Source organism: Musa acuminata, chromosome BXJ2-9 (assembly GCF_036884655.1).
Source record: "Musa acuminata AAA Group cultivar baxijiao chromosome BXJ2-9, Cavendish_Baxijiao_AAA, whole genome shotgun sequence".
NCBI classification, from domain to species: domain Eukaryota; kingdom Viridiplantae; phylum Streptophyta; class Magnoliopsida; order Zingiberales; family Musaceae; genus Musa; species Musa acuminata.
In genome coordinates this window covers 41,618,631-41,646,120 of record NC_088346.1, presented here as the reverse complement: position 1 = coordinate 41,646,120, position 27,490 = coordinate 41,618,631, and the positions used below count along the sequence as shown (strand labels likewise).

The 27,490-nt window shown below is 38.0% G+C and overlaps 2 protein-coding genes across 2 annotated transcripts; both read left to right on the top strand.

Annotated features, from left to right (window-relative positions):
- The first annotated feature begins 312 nt into the window (after positions 1 to 312).
- On the top strand, positions 313 to 22,400 carry LOC135623441 (uncharacterized). The gene is made up of 10 exons (XM_065126417.1): positions 313 to 611; positions 703 to 781; positions 885 to 979; positions 2,478 to 2,582; positions 2,690 to 2,769; positions 12,208 to 12,298; positions 12,369 to 12,476; positions 21,180 to 21,266; positions 21,697 to 21,765; positions 21,853 to 22,400. The coding sequence occupies exons 1-10, from the start codon at positions 390 to 392 to the stop codon at positions 22,039 to 22,041; spliced, it is 1,125 nt and encodes a 374-aa protein (XP_064982489.1). The 5' UTR covers positions 313 to 389; the 3' UTR covers positions 22,042 to 22,400.
- A 1,581-nt stretch (positions 22,401 to 23,981) lies between these two features.
- On the top strand, positions 23,982 to 25,864 carry LOC103973195 (cytochrome P450 89A2). Its single transcript, XM_018821333.2, has one exon. The coding sequence runs from the start codon at positions 24,094 to 24,096 to the stop codon at positions 25,687 to 25,689; it is 1,596 nt and encodes a 531-aa protein (XP_018676878.2). The 5' UTR covers positions 23,982 to 24,093; the 3' UTR covers positions 25,690 to 25,864.
- Positions 25,865 to 27,490: the final 1,626 nt, after the last annotated feature.

Genomic DNA, 27,490 nt, shown 5'->3' with positions numbered 1-27,490 from the left:
ATACCTTCGTATTAATGAATCTCAAATATAACTATTAAAATAATTGTTGGAGACTATACGTTGTTTTGTGTCTCCATGACTTTTTCTTGTATTGCCTCTATATGTATTTTGTGATCACGAATATTCCCTATTTTCTGAAAAATAGATTATAAATTATTGCCTCTCTAAATATTCTCTATTTATATAAATTATAAATAGATTTACTGAAGAAAAATATATAACAAGAGAGCTGACGTCATAAAACAAAAATAAAGCCGAGGGCCAAAAACAATACATAAATATTGGAAATCGATTTCCACCTATACCTGCCAGTTGCCTCGGGAATCACTGCCTCTTTGGGTAATACTCGTAGCTTGCGGTGGGCGGGGGAGGGACGAGAGGCGAGCGGAATGGTGGATCCGAACGCGATCATGGAGGAGGCGGCGCGGCTGGCGGAGGCGGCGCGGGAGCTCGACGATGCGGCCGCCGCCCTTATCTCCAGAACCTGGAACGAGGAGCAATCCCTTCGCCAGCGCGCCCTAGCTCTCGAGTCCGACCTCCGGAGGCTCCAGTCGTCGCTGGACTCCGCCGCCAAAAAGAAGGGCGCCATCGATTCGAAGATCACCGAAAAGGTGGGAGGATCCGTGCCCTTTAGTCCGCTAGATCTCGATGTGGTTTCGTGAGGTCGAACATCACGTTGATTGCCATTTCCCTATGTTTTAGGTCGACGAAGAGTTATACAGGGTGAGATGCGTCATTAATGATGGGGACGTCGCATCGCTGCTTCCCAGCAAGGCTCATGGTAAATTCTAGATGGATTTGGGATGAAAAATGCGTCTTTTAGGTTCTTAAATTTCGAAGAATGAACAACTGCGGATTCACTTATGATCACTGCATGTGTTCAGGTCGGTTCTTGAAGATGTTTCTTGGCCCTGTCAATGTACGAGCAACAAGGAAGGAAGTTCAACTGAAAGTGAAGGAGGAGTATAATAGCTACAGGGTATTCTTCCATCCTTTATTTCATGTGTTGCGAGATCTGTCTTCTAGAATTCACTTCATAATGTCGTATCTGATATAAGCCAGAATGTTTTGTGGGTTTAAACAACCTTTATTGCTTCCTTTCCCTATTTTCAGAAAGCGTCTGAAGAATTTCAAACATATATTTTCTGATGATTTATCTGCATTCTTTTAGTGGCTGATAAAGTGTGTGATTGTTCCACAAAATTGACATTTTATTCCCCTTAATGTAGAAAGGAAAAGAGTGAGAGGTCATGCTTTATGCATGTCTTCTTTTGATTAAGCTTCCTTGGGGAACGTTTGCAGCATCAACCATGAAAGATAAAAATAATAATTAAAAAAAAGCTTTATAATATACAGGTGAAAAAGGCATCTTTCAAACGAATGTAAAGAAGACCTCGTAGTGCAATTTGACTATAAGTCACAATGTAGGGAAGAGATTCAGCTTAATGCTTATTAACAATAAAGGTTTACTTCTAGAACCTATATTATTAAAGAATGTTATGTATTTACTGTTTAATATCAAACTCTTCCAAGATTGGTCTGTTTTCCTCCGGAACAAAGATAACAAGTTAAATTGCAGATTGAGAACTTGTAAGTGGTATGTCTGGTTCCCTGCGAGAAAATACTTTTCCACGGCAACTGGGTGTCTTTGCTGCAGACCTCTGGAACCTATGCTGCTAGAAAACATCATTCTTTTGCTATTGATGCCACTTCTCTCAGAAGCATGGTTTGTTTCTCTATGCATGATGGACTTCAAGTTAAATTATGACAAAGTAATTTATAGATGTTGTTTGGTTCTCTGCAAGTGTTATCTTCGCTTTCACAACAGGGTTTTCTGCCTAGAAATTGAGTCACACCTGAAGGGGATGCAGGTTATGTTGCTAAAGCAGTCCTTATCACATATTTTTCTGCTGAAAAATATTGACTTGTAATGAACTGCTCACTCTTTGGTTTCAACCTTGCTTTTTTATTCTAGAATCTATACAAGTATATAATATGTGGACACTGAATCAGAGCAAGGTGGTTCTTTTATTCAATAGCGGAGCGTTTAGGTTCTGATTTGTAAATTTTCAACAAACAACATTATTGTATCTGTATTTCTCAAGTTCCAATACTGAAACTGATCTATTTCTTTATGTACTTTGGCTGCTGTATCTCCTGAATCAGTTTAATTTGTTTTAGAGGAATATGCTAACTTAAACATGGAATAGTTATTGTTGGTTTGGCTAGAATAAGTCTACTTAGTGCTGGCAGTGACTGACTACTATAACACCAGGACCACGTCACAATTATATGAAGACTCATTGTTATAGATAGGTTCATGAACTGTGCAAGTGAAAATTTGCTTGATTATTATTTATAGATTTACTTTATCAGAAAAGATGGTTAGGAAAAAAATATGTTCAACCATATATTTGATTGGATGTAATACTCTCACCAAGAGATGCACATTATAAGCATTATGTTCTTTATGCCAGGACAGAACAGCCTTCTTGTTTCTTATATTTCCATCCACCTTACTACTTTTGAGATCTTGGGTTTGGGATGGATGCTTGCCTGCATTGCCTGTCCAGCTATATCAGGTATAAAATCATTGTGATCACAACTCCAATTGTGATTACATTGTTGATGATTATTTGTTTTCTAAAAAGGCTACTCTGCATATGTTGCTTGTGTGAAACACTTTTAGGTTTGGCTGTTATACCTCTACACAACTTTAGCTTTGCGGGAGAACATATTGAGTGTAAATGGAAGTGACATTCGTCCTTGGTAAGGAAACTTCTTATTTATGCTGTTTATTCCTATTAGTATGTAGTAAAGGTAAAAAACATGGTTTGCATATATTTAGCTTGGGATTACATTTTGTTTATATTTTCTGATGTTAGAGTGATTGTTTTGTTAGCTGTTCAGCTAATGTGTTATTGTTAAGAAAAATATTGTTTATACTTTAATAAACTTATGGCATGTGCTGTCTTGCACATGAATTTCTTTTTTTTTCACATGACAAATCTTTTAGGTAACCTTTATCTTCATTTCTTAATATTACTACTCAATAAACAACTAACTGTACCTGTTACTTTTTCATTCTATTTTATGAATACTTTAATTTTTATCTATACAATGTTAGGGAAGTTGGAAGAACGGGTGTTGTTGGGATGTTCTATCATGCTGTTGTGCTGACATAAGTGCGCTGGCAGGATGTTAGGACTCTAGCTAGGAGAGTCCTACTTGAGAGGGACATTCATGTAAAACCTACCTAAGCCGACCCCTATTAAAGAGGTGAAGAGGCTGGCTAGGGTTAGGAGGTTGTTTCTTAGAGATGAATTAGGAGTTGTAAAGGAATATGAGTCTTGAGTAGAAGTCCTATTAGGAGTTGGTTAGAAATATGAGTCTTGAGTAGGAGTCCTATTAGGAGTTAGGGTTTAGAAACCCTATAAATAGCTATGTATTCCTCCTCCTTTGATAAGCAATAGATGAATCTTTTCTGCAGCCTTTGAGCAGCAACTCGGAGGGAGGAACCCCTATAGAGTTCCAAGGAGGCCGATCCCCTAATGAGATCAACCCCAAGTTTAGAATCTGTAAGGGTTCTAAGACCTGGTATCAGAGCAGCGTTCTTGGCATCTCGCTGCCCTTCCACAGCCATCCATCAACCCTCCACAACCGCCCAAAGCAATTCCCACAATTGCTTAAGAGATCGTTGCCAAATTCCGCTGTCATCTCCACCACCATGGATCATCCTTTGATCTCCCCGTGAATTGCAACAGGTTCTGGTTTTCTACCTTACTGCTACTGCAATTTAGTTATCCTTATTTGAAAAAAAAAAAAAAATTATTCCTATATTGTTGCATAAACTTTTCGTCATAAAGTTTTCATCTCTACGACGAAAGATACATTGCAGAATTCCAACCGTATAGTACCGTCTGTTTGATCTTGCTACTGTGTTTTTTCTATCCAAATCTCTACGAAACTTTTATGACATCTTTGACATTTCCTAACAGCAGATTTCCTTTGGTTTTGTCAAAAAATTCTCAATATAAACCATTGATATTTTACTTCTAATCTGCTATACTTGAAAATCTGCACTGTAAAATTTCAGCCGCATAGCACTGTTTGTTTGATCTTGATACTACGTTGTTTCTATTCAAATCTCTACAAAATTTTTATGATAGCTTTGACACTTCCTAACAGTAGAATTCCCTTTGGTTTCATCAAAAAATTCTCAAAATAAACCACTGATCTTTTACGTACAATCTGCTATACTTAAAAATCTGTGCTGCAGAAAATTTCAACCGCATATTGTTGCCTTAACCCATCTATTTGCAATCTTTTTTGAATGAAATTTCTTATACACTTCATAGATCATCTTGGCTTCCATCTATGATTGATCTATTAAGAAATTCATCTCTAAAAACGATTTTGTGTTGTTGTAAATTTTCGTCGTAACTCGCTGAAATTTTTCGACGAGAATTCTGCAATCGCAACTTGCACCAATTTCCTTGCTGTTATACTGCCGAAATTTTCTTGATTAAATTAGATATCCTTGCTGTCATATAAACTGTGATTTTTCTATCAATTCCCTCCTCAATTCTCTCAAGTTTTTGGTGGAAATTAAGTCGAGAAATCGTTGTTTCTTCGACGACAATTCTACTCTTACAAGACAACACATACTTGCTGCAACTTCCACTTATTTCTATCAAAGCTTTGCTACCATCTATCACAGATCCAAAACTTTCATCTACAGCCCTAAAACTCCATCAAACCACACCCTCAAACTGCACCCAAAATAGCCACAAAACAAGCCTAAACCGTAGCCTACATCCATCGATTTACCAACCCTTTCGACCATCACCTCTTTCAACCAATACATGCCTTTAACACGACAACAGAAGAGAGATCTTAACATTACAGATTTGGCAGTATATACTATGGCATCTGAGGAGGTAATCAATCCTAAATTTGAAGCTTTCGAGGTGCGAATGGAGGATAAGATTCAGACGCTCTTTACCGAACTCAGATTGGGTCGACCACTAAGCCCGAAGAAATCACATCAAGGAGAGAGCTTTGCCCAATCGCACCAAGCCCAAAGATATGACTTCCAAGAGAGGGGAAGCTCTATGACCAACCCCAACTATCCATGCATGAGAGTGGATTTCCCTAGATGGGAAGAAGGAGACCTGATTGGTTGGATCTCGCGCGCGGAGCGATATTTTCGGTACCATAAAACCGCAAATGCATCTATGGCGAAAATTGCAGTTATACATCTTGAAGGGGATGCTATACAGTGGTTTGACTGGTTTGAACATACTTATGGAGTCCTTTCATGGCGACAAGTCAAAGAAGGACTGCTGATCCGCTTCAAACTAACCGATTACGAGAATATTGACGGACAACTAGCAAAGATCCGACAAACCTCTACCATTCAGGAGTACCAAACCAGGTTTGAAAGGTTATCTAATCAAACTCGTGATTGGTATAAAAAACTGCTATTGAGGACCTTCATTGAGGGCTTGAAGCCGGAGATCCAAGGAGAAGTTAAAGCGCGACAACCATATATGCTTATGGCAGCCATCTCTTTCGCACGACATCAAGAGGAGCAATTGAACCATGAAGCTCAGAGGACTAGGGTCGCTCCTCAACCAGTAATATTGAAGCTCTCAGCCTCCCCCATTATCGACCAAGTCCCTACACCAAAGAGGTTAACAAGAGAAGAGCTTCGGGAGCGATATGCGAAGAGGTTATGTTGGCATTGTGACGAGCCGTGGAGCCGTGAGCATCGCTATAGTAAAGGGGGACTTCTTATAATTGAACCAATAGAAGAAGAGGTCATTGAACATCCAGAAGAGAGCCTTGGACATGAAGAAGATGCAGAAGAAGAGCCATAACCGATCGAAGTTACGGTACATACACTAGCCGGCTACTCAAACCAGCAAACGATAAAAGTTGGAGGCCTTCTCAAACAACAACCGATCACTGTTCTCATCGACACGGGCAGTACTAATAACTTTCTAAACAGTAAGGTTACTATACAGATGGCCTTACCTATCGAGAATTGCAATAAGTTTGACGTTAAGGTCGTCGATAGATGGATTTGAAGTATGATCGTAGGTGTCCGCAAGTGAAACTGTTGATGATCATGAGGCCTTACCAAGAGATAATTACATATTTCTTCCTTCTCCCTCTTGATGATCATGAGGCCATGCTCATAATTAAATGGTTGACGACATTATGTGATATTTCTTGGAATTTTATGCAACTAATTATGAAATTTTACAGTAAGGAGAAACAGGTGATACTGAACGGGAAACGTGGGGGCGACGTAACGACGATTTGCACACAACAAATGGAGAATGTTTTGCATAAAGCTTGCAGTAGATTTTTGGTATAACTTGAGTAGCAAACTAAGGGAGAGCCAATAGAATTTGAAGATCCAAACCTACTTCCTTTACTTGCTGAATTTTCAGATATATTTGACGAACCGTACAACCTACCTCTTACCCGTCGGAATGATCATTATATAACGATTCTTTCAGGCAAACCTCCAGCAAATACTCGGCCATATCAATATCTACATCTCCAGAAGGATAAAATAGAAAGGATTGTAAAAGAGATGCTCGAAACAGGAGTTATTCGACCAAGTTACAACCTCTATTCTTCACCGGTGCTACTTGTACGCCAGAAGGACGGAACATGACGAATATGCGTTGATTACCGAGCTCTCAATGGCATAACCATCAAGGATAAATATCTTATTCCAATAGTAAATGAATTGCTAGATGAAAGGGAGCACAAATCTTTACAAAGCTGGACCTTTGATCCGGGTATCATCAAATATGAGTGTGCGAAGAAGACATACCGAAAACCACCTTTTGAACACACAACTACCACTACGAATTTTTGCTTTCTTCAACAGAAGGTAGAATATCTTGGACATATCATATCAGAGGAAGGTGTGACAGTGGACCCCTTCAAAATTGAAGCAATGAAAAACTGGCCTACCCCGAGGAACATAATATTGCTACATGGCTTTCTGGGTTTAACAGGCTACTATCATAAGTTCGTGAAAAACTATGGAAAGATCAATGCACCACTTACTTTCTTACTGGAAAAAGATGTCTTCCAATGGTTAGACAGAGCCTCCGCTGCCTTCGACAAACTTAAGGCAGCCATGACGACGACGTCGGTGCTAACACTACCAGATTTCAACCGACCCTTCATTATTGAGGCTGACACATCTGAAGTCGGAATTTGAGCCATTCTCATGCAAGATAGTCGACCACTCGCATACACTAGCAAGACATTATCTCCCTCCCATCAAAATAAGTCAACATATGATAAGGAGACGCTCGCCATTGTGCGTGCAGCAACGAGGTGGAGACCCTATTTGATTGGTCGACAATTTCAAATTAAAACCGACCATAAAAGCCTCAAGTACTTTTTGGAACGAAAGATATCATCCCCTGAGCAACAAAAATGGATAACAAAACTTCTTGGATTTGATTATGAAATAACTTACAAAAAGGGGAAAGAGAATGTTCTTGCAGATGCGCTTTCACAGATACCCGAGCAAGCTGAAGTTTCGGCCATTTCACTTCCGACCAGCGACTTCCTTGAGGATATTAAGATGGAATGACAGGAAGATTCAGAGACTAGTAAGATTATAAAAAAATTGGAGGAAGCATCAAACTCCGTAGCTCATTACAATTGACACTCAAAAGAATTACACTATAAGGGACGCATTGTGCTTATGATAAATTCTACTTGCATCTTTACGAGCAGAGTTTGGACAAAGTTATTCCATATGCAGGGTACTAAATTGAAAAGGAGTACGACATATCACCCACAAATCAACGGCCATACAAATGTTGTAAATAGGTGCTTGGAGACAACCTAAAGCCACCCACCAAATATGACTATCCAAGGAGAACTCCAGACCCAGCTAAGTGCCATTATTGATCGACGGATCGTGACTCGACGACGATGACCCACTACTAAAGTGCTAATACAGTGGGTGAACCTACCAACAGAAGATGCCACTTGGGAGAACTATGACGACTTGAAGATCAAATTCTCAAAATTCATGAATCGTCAGCCTCGAGGACAAGGCTGATTTGAAGAGGGTGGGTCTGTTAGGACTCTAGCTAGGAGAGTCCTACTTGAGAGGGACATTCATGTAAAACCTACCTAAGCCGACCCCTATTAAAGAGGTGAAGAGGCCGGCTAGGGTTAGGAGGTTGTTTCTTAGAGATGAATTAGGAGTTGTAAATGAATATGAGTCTTGAGTAGAAGTCTTATTAGGAGTTGGTTAGAAATAGGAGTCTTGAGTAAGAGTCCTATTAGGAGTTAGGGTTTAGAAACCCTATAAATAGCCATGTATTTCTCCTCCTTTGATAAGCAATAGATGAATCTTTTCTGCAGCCTTTGAGCAGCAACTTGGAGGGAGGAACCCCTATAGAGTTCCAAGGAGGCCGATCCCCTAAAGAGATCAACCCCAAGTTTAGAATCTGCAAGGGTTCTAACACAGGAGAAAAGCAGAAAGAGATAAATGAAGAATCATAATAAAAAGAAGCGTAAATACATAAGTTTTTGCCAGCGAAGGTACTCACTGGCATCAACCGTGTATTTGTTTTCATTGGGTCTAGCTTGTGGGAGAATAGGAATTAGATAAGTAGGTTCTTGAAGTCAGTGTCAAGTGACTATCCCAAAGTGACTGTATATTCATCCTAAGGTATTTGTTTCATATTTTTGGCATGAAGTTTTCACTTTGCAAGGGACAGCCTAAGATGAGCATAGCAGATCACCCCTAGACAGATGGATAGCAAGATGTATTTGGCTTGAACATGTATTTGAGGTGCTATGTCAGAGGAGCCTAAGCCTAACCATGATTCTTTTGGTGTAATGATCTTACAAAATTCATTCCTGTCTTTGTTTGATGGCCTTGTTTGAGGCTCTATTGCTGATCACCACATTCTCTTCATGATTGATGGTGGAAATGGTTGATATTGAGCTAGAAAAGAGGACAAGCAATGGGACTTTAAAAGTAACCAATGGTCTGAAATTGAATGAAGCAAGTTTATCACAAGAATCACAATGATATAGTGTACTTATTTGGCAACTTGGTGCTACTTCAGCTGTGACACTATCAATAAGCTATGGTGAGACTTAATGCTTGCAGTAATCTTTCTTCTTGAAAGTAGCAGTTTTAGGAGACTGTCTTCCTGAAAACATACTTTCGCCTCACTTATATGGGCTTTTCAAATTGTTTGAAAAAACAGGAAGCTTCCTTCTGTTGCGATTATTCACTTATCTTTTGGAACTTCCTTTTGATGTGAATATCAACAATATTTTTTACGACACAAAGCTCAAATCATACTATGGTAACCAGAAGACTATTTCAAATTTTCATCTGATCTTACTGGAGATCAACCTCATGTTTCTGTCGAGATCTTGGGTCATTGTTTGGATTACAAAGAGGGGAGATTGCATACTGAGTTGCTTGTTTGTTTGAGTATCCCTTGGAAGGAGGTCATGTGGGAGATGCAAGACAAACCTTTTTCATCTTTCCTCATAATATATGCTGAAGAAAAGGTGAAACCATGGACAGGTGGGTTGTTAGAAATCTACAATGCAAAATTGGTTTCAGGTCACTTGTTAACCCAATAGTATGAGCTCAATTCAGTCAGCCATTTCTTGGCATCATTTGGCTTGGCAGCTGAGTTAATCAGCTCTTATCTCCATCATTTAGGAATCAAGAGTAAAATGAAAACTGAAACTAAATGCTGAATTGTTTACCTGTAAAACTGAAAATGAACTGTTTATTGCTATGATATAGACAATCTGAAGGGAATACTCCGGTCTGTGTTTTTGGCAGGGTTTACAATTTCGTACCGTACCACCCGGTACGGGTGGTATGCATCGGTCCGCCAGCCTATCGGCATCCGGACCACCTGCTACTGCTCGATATTAGATTTTTGGCCCTATATCGGGTGATACGGGATTGTATCGGGTGGTAATGATTGAAATTTCGACCATTACCAACCTGTATCAGGCGATATCGGTCGAAATCGACCTGTACCGAGTGATACCGATCGAAATCGACCTGTACCGAGCGAAATCGACCTGTACCGGGTGATACCGAACGAAATCGACTTGTACCGGGAGGTACTAGTCAAAACCGACCATTACTAATTGATAACGGTTTTCAAGCGATCAATTTGATCATTGGAGGCATCCTAAAGGGTTTTTGATCCCTTTCCTTCCCCCTCTTTTAATTCATTTCACTTACACTCTCTTAAACTCTTTCGAACTTATTTTTATTCACAATCTCTCTCTTATTCTTACATTGTTACTCTTCTAAACTAAACAAAGCAACAATTTGTGGATTCACGATGATCAACATACGACCATCACTACATTAATGCACCAATGGCATACGGTGTATCAATACACTATGTCATGGGATCAATTTCAAGATTGGGTCTGACAAACATATCATATTGATATACAGAGACATAGGATCGAGGACCCCGATCTACCACCCGTGGAGGCTCGTTGTTTGTCTTAGTGGTAGTATCAGGTATATCTACACATGTGATTACTTAGTTCATTTGAATCTTAAAGTTTAAATTATATATAAAATAATCTAATAATTCAAATAATTTTTTGTAGATAATTCAATATTAATGGAAGGATGATCTAGAATAGATCGAAATTGTGAACTTTGCACAAGGCTATTCTTCAAAGCCTGAAAAAAATATGTGGCACTCAAGGTTTGAAATATCGTACCGTACCAACATTTCGACATTCACGCGGTACGGTACGATACAGTATACTAAGCTATACCGCTCGGTATATATATATGTATATATATATATGTATATATGAAGCGACGTCACCTCGTTTATATATATATATATATATTATTTATATATAAAAAAAATTTATATATAAAATATTTTTATAAAAGGCGACGTGACGTGGCCTTTTTTGGCGACGTCGCCTTATATATATATATATATATATATATATATATATATATAATTTCTTTTTTTCCTTCTCCGGGCTACCTCACCGAGGAGACGCGATGTCTATATATATATATATATATATATATATATACTACCCGATAAAGGGCGGTCCGTGTACTGGTCAGCTGACGGACCGGTACGTACCGCCCAGTACAGGTGGTATTATTCGAAACCGCATACTTTAGTGGCACTATTCTTACCTAAGTTACATTAGTTTTGCTAAAACTATGCTAAATGTATATTTATTTCTAACTTAAAAATTCTATCCTAACTTTTTTTTTTCTATTTTTCAGGTAAGTTCGAAGGGTTTTATGCCTATTTTAGACATATTGCTAGGTATGCCCTGGCGTATTGCTTGGTGTGTTGGTTTCGTACCATACCGAGCAAAGCTCGGTATGTCGGTATGATACGAGATTAAAAACCTTGGTTTTTGGTCATCTCATGTTTTGTTGCACAGCCCTAGTTGATACTTTGTGACAACAGATCGTGATACGCTCTATCATATGTTACTCTTTTGACTTTCTTTATAAATTTTGATGTTTTCACATGAAAGTCTGTTCTTGCTAGAGTCTGGAGTAACTGGCTGAACTAGCAATGCTTAATGTTAGTTTGGCCACAAGAAGCACATGAAAGAAGTGGTAACGAAGGGTACTTCTTGTAGATGGATATGTCTCAATAGTAAATGTTGGGGCAGACCTTATCAATATTTAGATGTCTCCATGTAGATGCTGATTTTGTCTAGGTATGTCTACAGATTTAATGAAAAAAAACACACCTTTGAAATGGTGCATGTTTTTGTACAGGATATGATATTTCTTTTGTTTAAATTCAATAAAGATCTTGTGTGTAACTCAAGCATGCAATGCTGCTTATTAACAAGTCTTTTCCAGTGGAGTCCTGGTCAGATTTGCTGCATAAGGGATAAAGCATGTAATTTCTTTGGGCTGATTCACTAATAAATATTTTGGATCTGTCATGTATGTAAATCTTTCCAACACTGGTTTGGAGAGGCTTACACAATTAAAGAGGCAATCTTGTGAAGTCAATTCTTTGGGTTTTCTGTGAAGAACATTGGAGTTTCACTCATAATTTCCTTTTCCCTCCCTTTAAATAGGCATAATAACTTTGTTAATGTAGTTCAATGACAATCCATGGGATTTTCTTTTATTCTTTGCTTGTGCAGGTGGATCTATCATCACTATTGTGCCATGTTGATGGCCCTTATCAGTCTCACATGGGAGATAAGGCGGCAACCTGATTGTGCTTATAAGCAGGTACAGGCTTATGCTATACCCAAAAATCATGAAAAGTGATCCTTAATCAACACACATAGCTTTCTCACAGAGGGGGGTACAACTGTTCCTGGTGTGGGCTATGATGCAAGGTGTTGCTATGCTTTTACAAAACAGATATCAACGTCAAAGGCTGTATACACGCATTGCATTGGGCAAGGTGACCTTCTATTAGATCTTTGCTGAGTTCAAAGAAGCAAACATTTTCTTTAACCTTATCTAATGACGTTTTATAATCTGCATAAGTTACTATTAGGATTGTCAATGGTGGGCTAATGCTATGAATAACTTTAATTAGATGAACTTGCTTAGCTGGTTCCTTGTTATCAATATACTCAATTTCTAATTTGAAGCCATGTTGCAAAGGTGGGTTTTATGTTCTAAACTAGCAATTAAGTTCCATTTAAAGCATGGTTCTTATCCAGACCGGTATATACTGGTTTACCAGTTCATTCGTTAATAGATGGTAATCCTCCTGAACTGAGTGGTGAGCCCTGGTCAACGTATTTTATCAGACTTAGGGTTAAAAGCCGTCCCCCTTGTGCCCTCTTGAGCTGTCTTGTGTTCACCTCCCTCTGCCATTGTCTTGGTCCAGCTATTGCATCCCCTCCTCCCTTACCCAGGGACTGGTGTAGGTCTGAGGCCTAAGATTTTAGACAATGATTTGAAGTGTTCCCTATGAGCTGCCTGTGTGCACAAGCCAGCTGTTTAGATACTTTGCACTAATAAATAAGGGTTAAATTTAAGGAGGTTCTTTATAGGAAAGGTTGGGTGTTGCATCCATTTGTCTGTGGACACACTTGAATATAGGGATCTATCTTCTTCAATGCTCCTTTGCCAAAAAGCATATGGAATCTCCTTTTTTGACTTTCTTTCAAGTCTCAACCCAGGTCCTATCTTAGGTGTGGTGTAAGTCATGGAAGATTAATATCTCCTAAGTAGCTGGAGATTGTTTTGTGATGGACTTTCTTTTTGCTTTTTATTTTTCTTGAAAAAAAAGGATGTATCCGGTGCACAGATTTTTGTGTGCAATCAAAAAGTAACTGAAGCCATATTGTAGGTTCATCAAAGTGTAGTAAAATATTATTTATATGCAACATTTGAAATAAAAAAAGAGGCATACCTAATGCATGAGGCTCTCACCAATCTAGGGTCTAGGAAGGGTCACTATACACATCCTTATCTTTAAATATATAAAGAAGCTGTTTCTATGACTCGAACCCTAGTCACTTAGGTTGCAAAGGAGCAACCTTATCATTATACTAAGGCTCACCCTTAGAAACAAAAAAGTTAGCATCACTAATATTCAGGCTTCTTCTAGATTGTTGTTTTGACCTATGTTAAAATTTCATGTGGACAACAGAAATAGTGGAGTTTATCAAGTTGTATCGCTGACATATGGGATTGTGGACATCATTATAAAGTGTATCACTTTGACAGACTACAACTTCAAAACAATTTAAGTAATATAATTTTGTTAATGGTTAAATGATGTAAACAATAAGTTTTCACATGTGTTAGCTGTAGTCAAGCACCCAAAAAAGCAAAACGAACGTACAATGTCTAGTAGCAAAATACCAAAATAAAATATGATTTTCCACTACCAAGAGTATCATAAATAAATTAGATGTAATACCCAATAATTGCTATCATGGTGTTCTGCATTAGAGTGAATTCCTTCTTCCTTGGATCATCAGAAATATGTAACTTGATTAATAACGCCACAATAAACAACTGTAGGTTTTAATTATTTGTTGCTAGTTACATGAATCTTTTCTTACCATTTAGCTTTATTAAGGGCAATATCACTAGCCCTATAATGAAATTGGTATAGAGATCCAAAGTTTCACATTGGCTATGACCCTCCTTTCTGAGCCTAGGATTGAATGAAGAGGATTTAACAGTGAGCACTGATACCGATGAGGGTAAAATGCAGAATGGATTTTGAAATAACATCGATGGAATAGTTTTTCAGATAGAAAATGTCACAGTAGTCAAGAAACGAATTGATACCGGGAGTAATGCTGAATTTTGGGGGGGGGGGGGGGGGGGGGGTGTAGAAAAGATTTCGAAATAAAACTGACGGCATAGTTTTTTTCGGATGGAAAATGAACGAACTCACAAGAAAAGCCGACAGTACAATTGTATTTGCGGGAATGAGTTTTCCAAACGGAAAAAAAGGAGCGAACTCACGAAGCAACTTTGGTAAAAACGAAAAATAGCTCACCACCAAGTTTAAAATCAAAAGGGATACAGAAAGATCACCACCCTAAGGATAATAAACAAGGATACAGAACTAAAAGCAAAAGACTCACCACTCAAGGACGCATCCAAGAGATACAGAGTTCAAGAGAGCACTTCAAGAGAGCTTCTGCCAATATCCTCAATTTCTAAAGTTCTTTCTAAGTCCTAAAATCCAAAATAAATACTAGTGCATGAAACAACCCTTCATGCATAGGGAATTTCGAAATTAAGTGTTTACAGCTGCTAACCAACTCATTTAATGCATTCCTTGGTCATGAAGACATATTCACAACTGCTAACCAACTCCTTTAATGCATTCCTTTGTCATGAAGAAAAACACCTTGAAATAGCGTTAACTTTGTGCAGGAAATATGTTGATGAGTTGTCATATTTGAGTGAGCTAAGTTAAAGATTATGAGGCATCATTGATGGCCGAAAAAAATATCATATCATAATCAAGGTTTATATGATCAGATTGTAGTAAATTAGACACTCCCGTGTCAATCTCACCCGGTTGAAAAAGACTTGTCCTCAAATCTTTGTTTGATTCATCAACATGATTATAAAAAGGACTTAAATCAGCCATATTAACTGTTAGGGATACTCCGTAATCTTCAGGTAGCTTAATTTCATATGTATTTTTGTCAATTCTCTTAAGCACCTTGAAAGGACCATCAGCCTTTGGTTTTAGTTTTCCAAATTTGTCCGGTGGTAACCTCTAATTCCTTAGATGAATCCAGACCAAATCACCTATATTAAACTCCACATGTTTTCTGTGTTTGTTGGCAGCATGTATGCACCTCTCATTTTGCTTCTCAATGATTGTTTTCACACCCTCATGCAACTTCTTTATCTGTTTAGCTCTTTAATCAGCATTTCCACTAAATTGCTTTGTTGTAGAATAAGGGATTAAGTCCAAAGGACTAATAAGATTAGCACCATAAACAACCTCAAAAGGACTCTTACTGATACTATGATGGATAGAACGATTGTAGGCAAACTCAATTTGTGGAAGAATGAGATCCCACTGCTTAATATTCTTGCTAACATAGCTTCTAAGCAAATTTCCTAAGTTTCTGTTCGTTACCTCAGTTTGCCCATCGGTTTGTGGATGATGCAAGCTGCTAAAATTCAAAGAAGTACCTAGCTTCCTCCAAATAGTTCTCCAAAAATTACTAACAAATTTTGAATCTCGATCAGACACCATAGTTCTTGGAATATTATGCAATTTAATAATCTCTTTAAAATACAAATCAGCAATATAAGATACATCATTCGATTTATTGCAAGGAACAAAGTGAGACATTTTTAAAAATCTGTCAACAACAACCATGATAGAATCCTTGTTCCTTTGAGTTCTTAGCAATCTCAAAACGAAATCAAGACTCGCTTCCTCCCATGGAGCATTTGGCATAGGTAATGGAGTGTACAATCCAGAATTTTGACTTTTTGTTTTTGCCAAATGATACACTCGACATTGCTTTATATGTCTTTCCACAACTCTAAACATCTTAGGCCAATAGAAGTTCGATTGAATAAGAGCTAAAGTCTTATCTAAATATCCACCCAAACATCACCATGAGCTTCAACTAGAATTACTTGTCTCAAAGAACAAGATGGAACACATAAAGCATTAGCTCGAAAAAGAAAACCATCAAGGATAGAAAATTGTTGAAAGAAACCTGATTTGTAATTCTATCATATTGAGCCGAAATCCACATCATTCTCATAGAGATCTTTGAACGTCTCAAATCCAACAACTTTGACTTCCATTGCTGATAATAAAGAATGCTTTCTGCTCAATGCGTCAGCAACCACATTTTGAACACCAGATTTGTGCTTAATTGTAAAGTTAGAAGATTGCATAAACTCCACCCAAGCTGCATGCCTCTTGTTTAGTTTTTGTTGGTGATTTATGAACTTTAATGCTTCATGATAAGAATATAGCACAAATGGCTTGGCAAGAAGGTACTGACTCCAATGAGATAAAGCTGGATATATGGCATAGAACTCCTTATCAAAGATAGAATATTTCCTTCTTGTATCATTCAGCTTCTCACTAAAAAATGCAATCGGCTTTTCGTCTTGACTCAAAACAACACCAATTCTTACATTAGATGCATCACAATCAATCTCAAACACATTGTTAAAATTTGATAGAACTAAGATAGGAGCTTCGATCACCTTTCTTTTTAAAAGCTCAAAAGCATCATTAGCCTCATTAGTCCATTTGAATTTATCACATTTCAAACATTCGGTGATTGAAGCGATAATAGAGCTGAAATTCTTGATGAATCTTCTGTAAAAAGAAGTTAAGTTATGGAAACTCCTCACATCATGCAATGAAGCAGGTGTTGGCCAACTGAGAATAGTTTCTACCTTACTTTGATCCATCATGATTCTATTTTTTAAAACAACATACCCCAAAAACACGACACTAGATATATCTAAAGAAATCACACTTCGTTAGATTAGCATAAAGTTTTTGCTACCTCAAAATAAGAAAGATTTCTTTCAAATGATTCATATGCGTCTCTTCGCTCTTGCTGTACACCAATATATCATCAAAGTAAACTGTAATAAATATTCTAATGCATGGCTTAAGTATGTGATTCATAAATCTCATGAAAGTGCTAGGAGTATTAGATAGCCCAAATGGCATAACCAACCATTCATATAAGCCTTCTCTAGTTTTAAATAATGTTTTCCACTCATCTCCAGGCTTCATTCTTATTTGGTGATAGCCACTCAAAACAATTTTAAAGAAAATAGAAGCACCACATAATTGATCAAATAAATCATCTAACCTTGGAATAGGAAAACGATAGTCCACTGTGATTTTGTTGATGGTGCGACTGTCAACGCACATTCTCCAAGAACCATCCTTCCTAGGCACCAACAAGGCGAGAACTACACAAGGACTCGTGTTCTCCCGAATTAACCCCCTTTTCACCAATTCATCAACTTGCCTTTGAAGTTCTTCATGTTCCTTGGGACTCATTCTGTACGTTGCCTTATTAGGTAGAATAGCCCCCGAAATAAGATCAATGTGATGCTGGATATCTCTCAAAGGTGGAAGGCCATGTGGAATCTCTTCCGGTATAACATCTTGAAATTCCTCTATGATTGATTTCATGATTGCTGGTGTCTCCTTATGTTGTTCATTCTCTTATACTACCACCAGAGCCATAACATGACCACCCTTTTCTAATTCTCCTTTGCACTCACCATAGGACATAAAAGCGCTAACTTCCATTTTTGGTGCGTTGATTTTGGAAAGTTGTAATGGAGCTAAGATAATCTTCTTTTTATAATCTAAAAAGAATAAGTATGTTTGTAGCCGTCATACAACACCCTCTTATCATAATGCCATGCTCTTCCCAACAGTAAATGACACGCGTCCATATGAGCAACATCACACCATATTTCATCTTTATAATACTTTCTAATAGAAAATGAAACTAAACATCTTTTAGTTACCGTGATATCATTTCCTTTTTGCAACCAACATAATTGATATAGATGTGGATGAGGGATTGTGTCCAACTTCAGCTTCTGCACCATCTCCAAAGAAACTACGTTCTCAAAACTGCCGCTGTCGATGATCACCAAGCATACCTTGCCAAGAGAAGTGCATTTGGTGTGAAACACGTTTTTTCGTACCCAACTTTCATCATTGGCCGCATAAGACACTTGCAAGCTACGTTGCAATACAATAGACAAACCGTGATCTGCATAAGTAACCTCTTCCTCATCTTCATCATATTTTGGTTCGTCATCAGCTTCGTCTTCTCCTCCATCACTATGATTTTCAACCAAAGTTACAATCCTCCTATTTGGATAATCTGAAGCAATATGCCCAAAATCATGACATTTGAAGCATTTTCGGCCACTTGGGGTAGAAGAATTAGGCGTTTTTTTGCTGCCAGCAGATTCTTCACCCTTTTCTTGTACCTTCGATATCACCTTGCTTTGGACAATAGACTTGAAACTTTCTTCTTTTGTAAAACCTTCTTTTGAGCCGTACCGAGAACTCTTTTTAAACTTCTGTTGCTTTTCAACTTTTAATGCCAGCTTGCTCACATCATTTAAAGACCAATATGGTTGCAGTTAAACAACTTTAACAATCTCATACTTCAGACCTCCTAAGTATCTTGCAATGGTTTGCTCTTCCGGTTCCACAAACTCTCCTTGTAACATCAGATTATTGAATTCTATAGTGTACTCCTCCACACTAAGATCTTTTTGCTTGAAATCATGGATTTTGAGAAATATCTCTTGTCTATAATTGTGAGGTAAGTATTTTATCTTCAACTCCCTTTTCATTTTTTTCCATGTCACGATTTTACTTTTCCCCTCACATTCTCTTTATTTCTTCAGATTTTCTTACCAAAAAGATACATTCCGTCTGAGTTTGAGTGCCACAAGTTTGACCTTCTTTTGTTCTGGTGGTTCATGAAAATCAAAAATTCTTTCTATTGTATTAAGCCAATCAATAAAGTCATCAACATTTATTTTACCTTCAAACTCTGGAATCTCCAAGCTTGGGTTATATTTATTCTGCCACTCGTCTTGGATTTCATTTCTTGTTCGACATCTTCTCGACTCCCTTGGAAGAGGTGTATTATCATCATAAGTAAACTCACGAACATCATTTTCATGCTGGTTGTTTCTACTTCGAAGTTCTTTAATTATTTTATTTTTTTCTTGTAGACTACGTAGCAATCTTCGTAGCTGCAACCTCAACGACTCAGCGTCATCTTCTTGGTCGCTACCTTCACCAATTACATCTTTTCCATTCCGCCTTGCCATGATCTCTAGCCTTTAGCTTTGATACCAAACTGATACCGGCGAGAGTAAAATGTAGAATGAATTTCGAAATAACACCGATGGAACAGTTTTTCAGATAGAAAATGTCACAGTAGACAAGGAACGAATTGATACCGGGCGTGATGCTGAATGGAGGGGTGTAGAAAAGATTTCGAAAGAAAACTGACGGCACTGTTTTTTTCGGATAGAAAATGAACGAACTCACAAGAAAAGTCGACAGTACAATCGTATTTATTGGAATGAGTTTTCCAAACAAAAAAAAAAGGAGCGAACTCACGAAGCAACTTTGGTAAAAACGAAAAATAGCTTACCACCAAGTTTAAAATCAAAAGGGATACAGAAAGATCACCACCCTAAGGATAATAAACAAAGATATAGGAAAGTAAAAGACTCACCACTCAAGGACACATCCAAGAGATACAGAGTTCAAGAGAGCACTCCAAGAGAGCTTCTGCTAATGTCCTCAGTTTCTAAAGTTCTTTCTAAGTACTAAAAACCAAAATAAATAATAGTGAATGAAATAACTCTTCATGTATAGGAAATTTCGAAATTAAGTGTTTACAGCTGCTAACCAACTCTTTTAATGCATTCCTTGGTCATGAAGACATGCTCACAATTGCTAACCAACTCTTTTAATGCATTCCTTTGTTATGAAGAAAAGCACCTTGAAACAGCTTTAACTTTGTGCAGGGAATATGTTGATGAGCTGTCATATTTGAATGGGCTGAGTTAAAGATTATGAGGCATCATTGTTGGCTAAAAAAAATACCATATCATAATCAAGGTTCATATGATCAAATTGTAGTAATTAAACACTCCCGTGTCAAGCACATATAGGTGGTTTTAAATATCATGGCTGCTATGTTTTTATTTTTCCATACGTAAGTTGCACCAGAAATAGTATCGAATATGATATACAATACTGAAGAAAGCCCAACCCCAAGTATGTGAACCTCTATAAGAGGGTAAACAATACCAAGCACATCAGTCTTGGATCCTTTAGGATGCTTGCCTTTGTGGCATCTGTCATGATGACCATGATGGCTGCCTTATAGAATGTCTATTATAGTTTTAGAACCATTATAGTGGTTGTCATGATCTTTTCTCCGAATGTTGGTGTCTTTCCTAGAAAGGTTCTATGATGAACATCTTGTCAGTACAATGCTGATTTAAGTTGTTTTTCCTGCTAAGTCTGTTTGCTATTGACCCTAGCTCCCATTGGATAAAATATCATGCCTAAAGCTAAACTTATAATTGGTCTGCTATAATCATAGCATTTCAATTATAGCTTAAAACAATTATAGTGGCATGCTGATTTCCATGAAAAGCTTCATGCTGCATCTTTTGCTATGGGCCATAGAGGCTATCTGACATATATTATACATCTTGCATATGATTGCTCTTATGCAGTACATCTATTGTGACATCAATGGAATTCTGAAGATGAAAATGGTAATTTATCAAAGGCATGTTATTCTGAGACCAATGTGTCAGTTAATGTGATTCTAAAAATTATATGATCAAAATGGTAATTTGTCGAAGGCATCATATATGGGAGGTTATTGATAATATGATTCTTTCATTTGATGCCACAGCTGATGATCTTGGTATCAAAGTCATTGGAACAAAGTGATTCTCATTCTGTGTACTGCATGTTTATTAGTGCAATTATGTAAATTAGCAAGATAAAAAAAATTTCTGTAACCTTATCCTTTTATGCTCTAAATTTTGAATGATTATTTGTTTATACACATTTCCTTGTTGATTACATTTTAGCTTCCATTCACAGGCAAAAAGAATGGATGTCGTATGGGGAGAAACTGCTGGTGTTGAAGGTCAACTCTTGTTGTTATGCCCCATCCTTTTCATTTTACAGGTAACATGAGAGAAAACCCTCTTTACATTACCAAAATTGGCTTTTTCACTTGCTGCTACAAATTCTGGCAAACATTCTACCTGGTTATATCAATTACTTGCTTGGTGAAAGGAGGTGAGTGAAAATGGGATCTGAGACTTAAAATTAAACAACTGATTACTCGTTCCTTAATGCTTATGTAGAAACCTTCTGTTCTCATCTCAGTTTCTTAGCATCATGATGCAAATAGATTTTTAAGGTAATGAAGTTTACATGTGAAAAATAAAATTAGAAGTCGCAAGTTAATTGTTAACTTGTATGGAATGTTGTCATTATAAAATCGAATAGTTTATAGCCTTGTACTAGTTTGAGATATCTTTTTTCTTCTCATGCATAAGTTACAAACTTCTACTGACAGTTGAATTTTGTCGTATGAACTTCCTGGCTTCAGGGATTTGAAGCATTCATTGGCTTGTTACTACTTCGCACAGCTTTTGTTGGTGTTACTTGCGAGTGGCAGGCAAGATATTAATTTGTTCTGATGTACCCCTTGACTCTTAGAATCAGAGATGGTTGATTCACACGAGTGTTTTAAATACTCCTGCAGGTTATCGTCTGTGGAATATTGCTGGTTTTGATGGCAATTGGTAACTTTGCAAACACAATGCAGACACTGATAGCGAAATCCAGATTCAAAGCAAAGATGAAAAGAACAAGGAGCAAGCAGGATATTGATCAATGTATCTCGTCTGTGGATCCTTCTTTAATGGGTTCCAAGTCATCAAAGGCATCCTAATCCAGAAAATAGTGAGGTTCACATCATTTTTCTCTCAAGCATGGTCATATTCTGGAATGCTAATCATGTGCAAAAGCAATGCTGATTTGTACAGCTTCTACCTGCATGTCTGTGACTAACAGATGATCAGCCATGCATTATGAGGTTAAATGTGGTTTTGCAATATGATTGGAGGTTTTTTATTTTTTGTGTGTGCTCTCTTCAGCCTCTATCACTCTGATGTTTCAGGCATTTGTACCCAATTAGATCAGCAGTTCTTAGGTTTTTTCTATTTGTTTGTGGTTTAATAATGAATGTAAACTGGAAGACCCCAAAATAAATGGAGAAAGTAACAAAACATTAGTCTGTCTTTTATTTTAGATTTTGCACCTGCAAATTTGCGGCCTTCTTTTTCTCCTGGGCAGGAAGAAGAGGGGATTTTGCACAAGCTTCTGATACAGGTTTGATAATCAACTTCCATTTTACTAATCGTAACTATTTTTAGACTGATATGAATGAAAACAAACAAGGAATCGTGCAAAACAATGATCACAGCTCACGTGAAATTATTGTTTTACGTCTCTTTGTACCTGTCTTCTTTTTTTTACGTCTCTTTGTACCTGTCTTCTTTGTCTGCACTTAAAAAGTCTTGGTTGTCGCTCTGTGAACAACAAAGAAATCCAAAATTGCACTAAAAGATCGTGATGCGTTCATGAGCAATCAGCATGAGCAAAAGCTCAAGATGAGCTACAAATAATGAGCAAAAATTCATAATAAAACAAAACATGAGCAAAGATGAGAACCGATTGGATCTCTAAATAAATAAATAAATAAATAAATATATATATATATATATATATATATATATATATATATATTAATAGAAACAGTTGTTTCATGATCCTTAGAGATGTAATTGGTGCAACAAAATCCCGAACTCATCCGAGCTTCTTTTATTGACATTCTGGTTGATTGTTTTTTCTCATCTTAACATGCTTGCTGAGAATCCCAATGTATTACAATTTAAAGATAATCTCTTAATTTTAGAAAGGATAATACAATCCCCTTGTAAGAGATTATCATCTTTGGACTTTTCTTCAACAGAAGAAAAGAAAAAAAAAAGTAATCATATTTTGATTATTTTGGTGCGGGAGTTCATTTGACAAAGAAGTAATAACGAATACGAGAGTTCGACAAAAGAAGGGTGATTTTTTTTTTTATAAAACACTCATATTTTAGATTTTTTCAATTAATATATACTATTTTTATTTCAAATCCTAATTTAAACAATATCCATATTATCCATAATTTTTTTTTGGTTTGTTATAATGTATTAGCCACCGCAATAAAAATATTATAAATAATCTAAACAGATTCTTAAACCTCAATCAAACTAAATATAAATCTAAAAATATAATATTGTAATGATATATGAGCAATGATAGCTAGGGTGTTTTTCAATAATATTTATAGTATTTTCAGTACACTATAAATGAGTATATTATAACAATTAAAAACTGATAAAAAAAATGATATAAAACTTTTGAGGGGTATTTTAGATTTTTAAATTAAAATATTATTTAAAAATAAAAATACTTTTAGAAAATATTCAAAATATGTATATTTTGTGGGAAAATATTCAAAAGATGAATATTTAAATTAAATGATTAATTAAAAATTAAAAATATTTTTAGAAAATATTTAAAATATGAATATTTTCTAGGAAAGTATGAATATTCAAATGATTATTTTTTGTACACCAATAAAAAATATGAATATTTTTTTAAAGGAAAAAATATAATATGCACGGCCGGTTGACAAAGAAAACAAAATTTCAAAAATAATTAAATGTTTGTGTGTACAAAGCCACCACATCTCCTTTTTGTGCAGAAAAATCTGAACCCACCGCTCTCTTTCGTTGGTAAGGAATCTTCTGTCAGACCACACACAGCTGGCACATTTGCATTTGCACACTGCATCCCATTTACTGAAATCTCATCAGCCAACCCTCGCCCTTATCTATCGTGGATTTTTTCGTTATATGCAGGTAGACAACCGCAATCGGCTTTCTTGATGAAGATGAGGATGAAGCCTATAAGCGTGGACGACTGCGTCTTCTTCTTCCTCACCCTCTCCGTCTGTGTCGCCGCCAGGTTCCTGCTCTCCCGCCTATTCACAACCAACTCCTCTCCACAAGAGCAGAAGAGCACGAGCGAAGCGGTTCTTCCCATCCCGCCGGGCCCCCGTCACATCCCACTCCTGTCACCCATCCTATGGCTCCGCCGCTCCCTCTTCGACGCCGAGCCCCTCCTCCGTCGCCTCCGCGCCGAGTACGGTCCCATCTTCGCCGTCCGCATCACTTCCCGCCCCGCCATCTTCATCGCCGACCGCCGCCTGGCCCATGACGCTCTCGTCCACCACGGTGCGGTCTTCGCCGACCGCCCTTCCTCCAACCAAGCCAACAACTTGCTCACCAGCAACCGGCACAACATCAGCTCCGCACCCTACGGCCCATTGTGGCGCCTCCTCCGCCGCAACCTGACCTCCGGGATCCTCCAACCCGCTCGCGTCAGGCTGTTTGCCGACTACCGCCGGTGGGTGCTCGGGATACTCCTCGGCCGGCTGAAAGCCCGAGCTGAGAACGACGCCGGCGTCGTTGTGGTCATGGAAAGCTTCCAGCACGCCATGTTCTGCTTGCTCGTCCTCATGTGCTTTGGCGAGAAGTTGGACGAGAAGGCCATCGGGGAGATCGAGGCCACGCAGAGGCATCTTCTCGGGTCCTTCGCCAAGTTCAACGTCTTCTCCTTCTTTCCTAGAATCACCAAGCTCGTGTTCCGAAAGCTGTGGAACACGCTCGTAGCCATACGCCGCAGGCAGGAGGAGCTCTTCATCCCTCTTATAAGAAAGCGGAGGGAGCGCTACCAGCAGCTGCAGAATCAAGAAGAAGAGGGCGACTTCGTTTATTCTTACGTCGATTCAGTTCTTGGTCTTCGCCTGCCCGAGGAAGGAGGACGGGAGCTCACCGACGGCGAGATAGTGAGCCTCTGCTCCGAGTTCCTGAGCGCCGGCACCGACACGACAGCTACCGCGCTGCAGTGGATCATGGCGCACCTCGTGAAAGACCAGCACGTGCAGCGGAAGCTGTTCGACGAAATCAAGGCGGTTGCGGGAGCGCAGGCGGAGGAGATCCGGGAGGAGGACCTGCAGAGGATGCCGTACCTCAAGGCGGTGATCCTGGAGGGGCTGCGGCGGCACCCTCCGGGCCACTTCGTCCTCCCGCACACCGTGTCGGAGGACGTGAGCTTCAACGGCTACCTGGTACCCAAGGGCGCCCCAGTCAACTTCACGGTGGCGGAGATGGGCTGGGACGAGAAGCTGTGGGCACAGCCAATGGAGTTCCGGCCGGAGAGGTTCTTGGCGGGCGGAGAAGGCGAGGAGGTGGACATAACGGGGAGCCGGGAGATCAAGATGATGCCGTTCGGGGTGGGGAGAAGGATATGCCCCGGCATGGGCCTGGCCATGCTCCACCTCGAGTACTTCGTGGCCAATCTAGTGAGGGAGTTCGAGTGGAAACCTGTGGAAGGAGAGGAGGTGGACCTATCGGAAGCCCTGGAGTTGACCGTGGTGATGAAGCATCCCTTGCGATCTCGAATGACGCCAAGAATGTGAGACGGTCGAGCTTGTGACAATTCTGAGACACCTAAATCTTATGGTATATCATCGAACACCTTTGAGTGCATATGCTGCCTCGTTCATCTTTACAAGATGAAAAGGGTTAGAGTTGGATTATTATCTGGTGACTATTTGGAAACTATCTTCAGTAAAACAACTTTAATTTAATTTACAGGAAGATAAACGCTGTTTTGGCGAAAGGCCAAATAAATGTTTGAGGACGTCTATTTAGGACCGACGGTATTTGGGATTTGGCAAAAGTGCATAGCCATGCATACATATTCGTATTATGTATAGGTATATAGGCAGATATATTCTTTTCAAATAAGTGATTTTTGTACTTAATTCTTCTAAATACAAATCTAGCGTATATAAATTTAAACATTTACGTTTATGATTAATCCTCATAAATATCATTCTCTAAATGACATAAAGACAGCTTAAAATTACCTTAAACTCTGCTTTGTTGGTCACAATAGCATTAATAAAAAGGTCGTAGCTGTCGAGGCTTATGCTTACTCGATCTAGAATTCATATCATTCACTTTACCAAGTTTTCCTCCGACCCAAAAAAAATCTTCTTTCACCTCAAACATGCTACCAAAGATAACACCTTATTTTTACTAGAAGCCTCCTTTGCATTGATGTAAACTCTTGGAAAATACTATCTGGTTATCTTTGTAACATTTATTTATTTGTTGATTTTTGATTTTGCATGCCTCCATTACCTTTTTCGAATGATATATCTATAATCAAAATTAGGTGAAAGGTACCATCCTGTGGCTAAAAATGTCCACATCAATTCTGTCTTCTACAGTGATACCCTCGGTAAGGTTGTTTACATTAAATAAGACCTATAATGGTGCTTCTCACCCAATTGGAAATGGAAAATATATATAAACATCACGAAGGACTAATCATTTGACATTTCCATGTTCCTGAAAGCTACCTGCAAAAAATAAGACCTATAATGATAAAATGCTACTTATGTAAATTTTGAAGTTAATAAGATGAATACTATGTTTTTTCAAGGACGGGGAAGCCAATATAATGATAAAATGGCAGTCATTTTTAGGGCCCCATCCCATATTTTTTAAAGGGATTGATAGAAGTGGATGCCGAATTGATTACCCAAGAAGAAAGTAGATCCCCCTTGATGTCTCTAAAATCTTTTTTTGAATTTATAATTTATTTGTTAGAATATTTTTTTGAATTTAAAGTTTCACATATTTATGGAGAAAGTAATAAATACATGAGCCAACTAGCAAACACAGTTTATTAGGATCATAATCCTTTTTTTTTTATATATGGGATTTGATTCCATGAGCAGTGGATGGATGTATTCATTTTTTTCATTAATGGAATTATTTTTTCTTTAATGCAGATTTAGGGAAGGCTAATGTGGAATATGAGCAGGTAAATAGTCAATATGGACCATGATGCATTCATTCATAAGCAATCAGTATGATCCAAGACTAATAATGAGCAAATAATCATGTAATACTTTTGTAATTCTGTTGTTCGGTTTGCAAACACATTACCAAATGCCTATAACGATAGTCCTCAAACGTTCAAAGATGTTAGTAACTAATTAAACATAGTGTAACATTGATTGTGGTTTAATGTCATCAAATTATTAAAGATCATGATTTGATTGTGGTTTAATGACATCGATTTGTGAAAGTTCGTATCGATAGTATATTTTCCAACTATGATTCAGCCAGTGTTATATCAAGTGAGAATCCAATATAGACTAAGGTCCACCCAATTTGATCGTCAGTGTCTTTGGTTTTGATAAA